Source organism: Lolium rigidum, chromosome 1, assembly GCF_022539505.1.
Source record: "Lolium rigidum isolate FL_2022 chromosome 1, APGP_CSIRO_Lrig_0.1, whole genome shotgun sequence".
NCBI lineage: Eukaryota > Viridiplantae > Streptophyta > Magnoliopsida > Poales > Poaceae > Lolium > Lolium rigidum.
In genome coordinates, this window is record NC_061508.1 from 7,820,527 (window position 1) to 7,827,306 (window position 6,780).

Consider the following 6,780-nt stretch of genomic DNA (forward strand, 5'->3'; position numbering starts at 1 on the left):
GCCTGTCTTTTTCCTCACTTGTTCACAACCGAGCCAAAACCACAGCTTCTCCATGGCATCTCCACTTCCCCTCCCCCTCCCCACCCACGCCCAGGTCGCAAACACCTAGCTCCTTGCCGACCTAAGCCGACTCGGTTCCGCTCCCCCCCCCCCCCCCCCTCGCCGACCAGGCCACTAGGAGGAACTCAAGAGTAAGCCGTAAGCCCTTGCTCCTCTATCTGCTTATCATTTCTAGTTAGGTTTTAGTTCGTTGGACGGATCGATGACCAACTGTTTATTTTAGTAGATCTATATATATCATCTGTGCTTGGTCATCCAGTTTTTACCCGTTTGGAACTGCAAATTGTATAGGAATATTTGGCTCTGATGCGACCTGTCCTCGTTTCACCATGTTCTTGAATTAAAAAACTGGCGGCTCTTTCTCTGACTGCAGATGCCTAACCGAAATTGTTTCTTGTAGTGGATCTGCGCTTCATACAAATGTGCAGGTTCTGATGCGCACCTATCACTGATTCAGCATTCCTGTTACTGATTTAAGCTTGGTATAATGGAGCTAATTATTGTGATATTATCTGATGTAAAATCATCAAATATACAGTAATATACTTTGCTCTGATGTCCACCTGTTTTTTTTGGCCTGTACTTGAATAAGATGTTCATTTTTTTAAAATATGTTTTACTACTTAACTGAATGCCCTCAGCCCTTTTCACCTAAATAATAAAGGAAGGTGTGCTGTGACTAGGTCATTATGTTGGGCCATTGCATATGAGAAACTAAAAACTCAATTCTTCCACACCTCTTTACGCTGCTGCTGTTGATGTTTCTAGTTAGAGGACGGTAATCAAAGGATCTTCTTTTCTATTTTAGTCATGCCCCCCATTATCTAAAACAACATACTCACTGTACTGTCCAAGCTTAGTTGCAGACTCGTAGTTACTTCTTACTGCAGCTGCTGTTACCAAGTGCAAGAAGCATATAAATGTATATGTGGTACAATGAATGCAGTTATATTACTTTAGTTCTTTCTGGTGATTGATGATATCTGCTAAATCTTGATATTTTGGTTATACTCTGAAATTCATTAGCTTTCTTATGAAATTGTGCCAATGGCCTTTGGTCTTAGAGTAGAACAAGAAACCTAGTTGCGTCTTTTTAAATCTGTTTAATGATGAATCCCATGTCGTGTCTTGTAGACTTGCATGATGGAGACTGCAGAGGCTCGACCTTGGTCAGATCTTCAGCCAGAACTCCTCGGCCTTATCCTCAGGCGTCTCCCTTCCATAGCTGACCGTGTTCGGCTGAGAGAGGTCTGTCACCCGTGGCGCCCTAATAGTCTGCTGCAGTCCCTTCCCCTCCCATTCCCGTGGCTTACCCTCCCCGACGGCACCTTCCTCAACATTCCAGGTGGTGAAATTCACCACATGCCTGTACACGTCGGTGCTTGTTGCTGCGGCTCAATTGATGACTGGCTATTCCTCATGAGCAGTGATGGTGGGTGTTCATTGGTCAACCCTTTCTCTAAGACCACGTTAAAGATTCCTGAGCTAGCCGAAGTATGGAAGCGTAAGATATCTAATCCCAACTCTTGCATCAGTCCAGTTTCCTATAAGTTGGTGGTGCCCTCGCCCCTGGACTCAGCACCGGATTCCCTTGTTGCTGCACTGATTATGGATGATGACAACTGTGCTACACTTTGTATTAGTCAGCCACCGATTGCCACTGACTCGTTCAGACATGATAAGGTTCCAGCACTTCAGATTGAGGATGTTGCATTCTTTGATGGAAAGTTGTACGCATTGTGTGGGTTTGGCAAACTCTGCATCGTTGAGTTGGGCAATGACCTTTGTATTACATCCACTGAATGCATAATTCACTCTTTGTACGAGTTAGGTGGAATTCCTAAATCCTTGCCCAAGGTGGACAAAAGGGGCTATACATTAGGGGTGTATCTAGTTGAATGTGGTGGTAGACTGTTGATTGTGAAACGTTGGTTTGAGTCCTTACATGGTCCCGTAAGTGACTATGTATTTGGATATGATCATACTGTTGCATTTGAAGTCTTTGAAGCAGACTTGAGCACCAACCCTGGTCGATGGAGAAGGGTCAGTGAGTTGGGTGGCCATGCACTCTTTCTTGGCCAACATGCTTCCAAGTCCCTACCTGCTACAGATTGCAGTGGATTGCAACTACTTCATAGCTGACTATTTGGGTCTGCCATGCTCTGTGAATCCTCTTCTTGACTCCGGTGTGTACAACATGAGGAATGAAAAGATCACTCCATTGATGGGACAGACTGCAGCAGCTCCGCCAGAACGTGTTGGGCAGTGGCGACCAGCATGGTTTCCCCCCCCCCCTGAAACTGTATGATTAACCCAGTAGGGTTTTTTTTTTCTGTTGTCTTGGAGGTTCTTTGCTTGCCTAACTCGATCTACTTAGGCAGTGTGATCAAACCAACCTCGGAACTGGTTATCTTTATATTTATCGTGGGACTTAAGTTAATTAGTATGTTGATCAACCCAGCCTAGGTTCAGCTTGTCTTTGCCCTTGTGCTATGTTACCGTCTGATTGTGAACTCTCAATTGGTATGATGGTGTATAATCATCTCTTTGTGGATAATCTGAATACTGAATGTGCAAGCATTTCATTGTAGCAACTTGATCTTTTGTGCGAGTGCTATGACATGCAAATGAACTAACTTGTCATCCTGTATTAGCACCACCGGTTTCTACTAATTTCATCTTGGTGTTACTACCGTCCTGTTTTTTTTTTTTTTTCTTTTGTAGTGTTGTTGTGGATGAAAGGTTTGCAATGTTGGTTGTTGGTGCAGTGATACTAATATGTAACTTGGTAATTATCTATTGACGTGTTGACTTATAGCCATTCACCATGGAATGTGCCATACATACATCTTATTCACAGTGACTGAAAAGAAAAAATACTACATCTTATTCCCAATGCTACATGCAGAATTCCATTGTTACATCAGATGGAGATGCTGTTGGGGATACCCCTCCCAGTGACCCCTGGCTCTGAGAACGGTTTGAGCAGCTCATAGGGCACAATGCCAGCGCCGCACCTGTTCTTGTTCTCTGGGTTGATGTTTCGCTCGTCGATGGTTCTCTCCACCTCCTTTAGCCTGCCCCTGAACTTGTCGAATGCGGCTTTGACCACTGGCTCGGCCAGCCATGCCGGCTCGGCGTACTCTCCCATGTATTCCTCGTCGGGCGAGTGTGAGGAGAAAATGTACAGCGTCGCCATCGTCTTGATGGCCTGCATTTGCGAGGGGAGGCTCTGCAGCAGAACCACATCCGGCCTGGCCATGAACTTCTCCATCTCGTCGTCCTGGTTCTCCTCTATGGGGATGTTTGTCCGCACAACAGTGGGGCGGTTGGGGAAATACCCGGCGTATTGGTATAGCCCAAAATTGACGGCGGCGTGGTAGCCGGACGTGACCCACATGATGATGGTTAGGACCTGGACGAGGTTATCCTTGGAGTCGCACACCGGCCACCACGGCTCGTCCTTCTTGTCCGCGTGCCCCTTGGTGCGCACCTCCTCCCACCACGCCTGTAGCTCCTCGTCGCCGGTGACGTCGTCGTCGGACTTGTAGTAGAAATCTACGTAATCGGATGCCCATTGCTTGATAGCGTCCCAGATCAGTAGCCCGTCGTTGGCGTACGGGTAGTCCTTGATGGTGAGCTCCAGCGCACCGTCGTCCCGGCGCACGGCAAGTCCCCGGCTGAGCAGGTCCTCCGGCAGCGCCTCCGTGTTGAACTGCCAGGTCAGATCGTAGGCGACGGAGGTGAGCTCCACGGAGTACCTACCCGACCAGTATATCTCCTCGAAGATGCCGCCCGCGTTGATAAGGCTCTCCCTGGCCAGCGCGTTGATTTCCATGGTGTATCGAAAGTGCGGGTGGAGGAGGCGGTACACCGGGTGCATCCGGCTGAGCTGCCGGTTGGCGGCGATGATGTACGGCTCAACACAGACATGCGTACGCAGCCAGTGGCTGACGAGCTGGTGGTAGGCGCTGTCGTGGGTCAGAACGTGCGCCTTGGCCATCTTCCACAGCCACGACTCGGTGGCGTCGGGCCCGTGCGTGAAGGCGCGCTTCCACTGTGGCTTGGTCGGCGACTGCGGCCGTGTCAACTCGATGGCCAGCGGCATCAGTGTGCCCTCGTCGGTGAGGAAGAAGACGGTGCGGGACCCGTACAGCGTCGTGTCCGGCAGCTTGCGCACCTTGTGCACGTACGGCAGGTACACATCGTGGTAGTCCAGCAGAAACAACCGCTTATCCTCCAGCGCCGCATCCACCGTCATGCGGCCCTTCATCCTCTTCTGGAGGAGCTCCTTTGTTAGCGCCGACTCCGGCGGGCCATACACCACAGGGTCGAGCTTGCTCACGATGGGGAATTCCTGCAACATGCTCGCTCGTTAATCAAACTCATTGAAATCAGAGAAGCATTAACTAACTTGATTTTTTTCTTCTAAAATGGGACAACTAACTTGATGAAAATATGTACTCCTGATAAGTGTTGGGTTAGTATTGAAGTTGTACTACCGCTGTCCATGATCTGTTTAGATTTGTTAAATATTTTAATGTATGTAGACACTATTTATCTTACCACCTCTATTCCCAAATATAATATGATTTGAAAGTTCAAACTAACCATCCAAACCGTCTTATATTTATGAACGAACTAGCTGACTATTTACCGTGAGGAGGCGGATGCACATAGGGTTGAGCCCTGCAAGCGTCTGCCTCGCAAACTCCTCGTCTCTAAACCACGAGAATTTGTCCCCTACAAAAACATGTCATGTAAGTGGAACACATTTTTTCACACACAAATATTAAGTAATTAAGCAATGTAGATGCACAGGGCAACAATGATCAAGGATCGCGGTGCTCACTCTCATGCATCTGGGGGGGCTCAAAATGGAGGACATGTTCTGTGGTGTCCTTGATCATCCGTCCGAGACGGGGAATGTTGTTGAATATGTTGTTGAACGAGTCACCCCCATCAATGGGGAGCTGCATGCCATCTTTGTACAGGGCATCGATGTCTGTGAAGTGCGAGAAGCACTTTGAGTTGTTGAGAAGCGGTGCCAATGCTGGTAGGATGGCTTGCAAGCACGCCTGCATGGTCGTCGTGCTGAAGTTCCTCCCCTTCACATCGGAGAACTGCTCCTCACGTGGCACGTACACCGGCGAGCTCCGCTTCTCCGTCTTCGGGTCTACACCATGAACAAAATCCATAATAATATAGAGATCAATAAAGGCAGGTCTATGTGTGTGCTCATGCCTGTGTACGTACCAAAGAGGGTCATGGCTCGTCCGGTACGACATCTGCGAGGGTAAGGGTGCTCTCCGCTGCCAAACACGGGGCGTTTGTGGTCGATGTTCTTTTCAGGGTCGCCGAGATCATTATAGGTGTCATAGTCGTAGACACGGTGGTGAAACTTGCGTTCCCCGTGGCCGTTGCCACACAGTGTCTCTAGCTCCTTCTTCCTTAGTTCCTCGATTCCTAATGGGGTCTGCGAGGGCAGGTACGACTGCAACATATGCCCTAACATGGTTAATTCCTCCCGACAGTTACAATGCATCCACAAAGATTGTCATCGCTGTTGCATGTGCCTATCTTAATTACTCTATTAGTGAAGAAGACGCGTGGTTCGGGGTTGTCGAGCTTGGAGTGCACCCAAGAGCCAACGTCGAAGGTGACGATGGTGCTCTCGTCCCCGCCTGTTATGAGCTTGATATCCTTGATGAACATCTCCGTGTGGTGCCCATTCTCCAATAGCACTGCTCCCACCGGTGCAAACGACGTCGGTATTGAAATTTTCGCCTCATAAGTCCCTTCTTCGAGTGTCATGTGCGCGAACCCCTTTATTTTCCGACTTGCCTTTTTCGTCCCTACGAGTACAACATAATATATATTTTCGAAGATCTCGTTGAGTGAAATTATAGATGGTGTCACGGTTCGAGATATAATTTTACAATTGTGATGTTGAAATTATCTTTGATGGCATCATCATTGTTTTCTTGTAAATGCATGCAAACAACAACTGTTTTCCGCCCTGATTTTCTTTGGAGCACATGTTGCTCTCAAGTAAAACAAAAGAGAAGATAAATTTCCTTTGTAGACTTCTAGTTCATTTTGTGATTACCAGTTTAAAATCTAACCTTAGAATCAAGAAGTACGCATGGAAGTAGATGCAGAGACACTCACTAGGGTCAAGCTCGGAGCTAACGAGCTCAAGGAGCAGCTTCTTGCCGAAGAGGTCCTGCAGGTCGTCGAGGCCGGGCGAGACGTACATGGAGGTCCGCGCCTGGGCGGTAATGATGGCCGTCACTGTCAACTGCCTCTCTTTGGTTAACGTCGGCTCCACGACGCCGTCGTCGGTCGATGCACAGCTGATCCTGTGCGACTTGAGACGACGGGAAGCGCCGGAGGCTTGCCTCTGCCGGCTGCTCGCCCCGGTGGTGGTGGCCAATAGCGGCGAGGCACAGTTGCTGCTCTGCGCGGAGAGCACCAGAGGCTGCTTGACATGTATCATTTGCTCTCTCGGTTCCGCAAGTGCTCTGCGCCTCTGCCTACCCCGCAGTAGTGTGTATTAGTCCGACGTTGGCAATTTGCCGGGACTGGTATGTCTTGGTATATATAACACCTTCGAAGACGGAGAATGCGACGGTAACCTCCGCCAAATTCATTTCTATTTTCGCATAAAAAAGAAGTTCTGCTCTGAGCTAAAAATGGTAAGTATGTCCTCTCGATCGA

General features: G+C 48.6%; 2 protein-coding genes across 2 annotated transcripts; one reads left to right on the forward strand and one right to left on the reverse strand.

The window, feature by feature from the left end:
• The first annotated feature begins 228 nt into the window (after positions 1 to 228).
• LOC124666905 lies at positions 229 to 2,512 on the forward strand. Its single transcript, XM_047204240.1, has 2 exons — positions 229 to 488; positions 1,195 to 2,512. The coding sequence occupies exon 2, from the start codon at positions 1,201 to 1,203 to the stop codon at positions 2,200 to 2,202; it is 1,002 nt and encodes a 333-aa protein (XP_047060196.1). The 5' UTR covers positions 229 to 488; positions 1,195 to 1,200; the 3' UTR covers positions 2,203 to 2,512.
• Positions 2,513 to 2,983: 471 nt separating this feature from the next.
• On the reverse strand, positions 2,984 to 6,559 carry LOC124666914 (lipoxygenase 2.3, chloroplastic-like). Its single transcript, XM_047204248.1, has 6 exons — positions 6,232 to 6,559; positions 5,650 to 5,915; positions 5,317 to 5,554; positions 4,913 to 5,236; positions 4,718 to 4,803; positions 2,984 to 4,417 (listed from the first exon to the last, which is right to left on the reverse strand). Exons 1-6 carry the CDS (start codon positions 6,557 to 6,559, stop codon positions 2,984 to 2,986), a joined length of 2,676 nt encoding a protein of 891 aa, XP_047060204.1.
• Between the last annotated feature and the right edge of the window lie 221 nt (positions 6,560 to 6,780).

Coding starts and splice junctions, on each gene's coding strand:
- LOC124666905 (XM_047204240.1), top strand. CDS start 1,201: ATGATGGAGACTGCAGAGGCTCGACCTTGGTCAGATCTTCAGCCAGAA.
- LOC124666914 (XM_047204248.1), bottom strand. CDS start 6,559: ATGATACATGTCAAGCAGCCTCTGGTGCTCTCCGCGCAGAGCAGCAAC. Junction 5,555..5,649: donor GCGTCTTCTTCACTAATAGA/GTAATTAAGATA, acceptor CATATGTTGCAG/TCGTACCTGCCCTCGCAGAC. Junction 5,237..5,316: donor ACGAGCCATGACCCTCTTTG/GTACGTACACAG, acceptor TTCATGGTGTAG/ACCCGAAGACGGAGAAGCGG.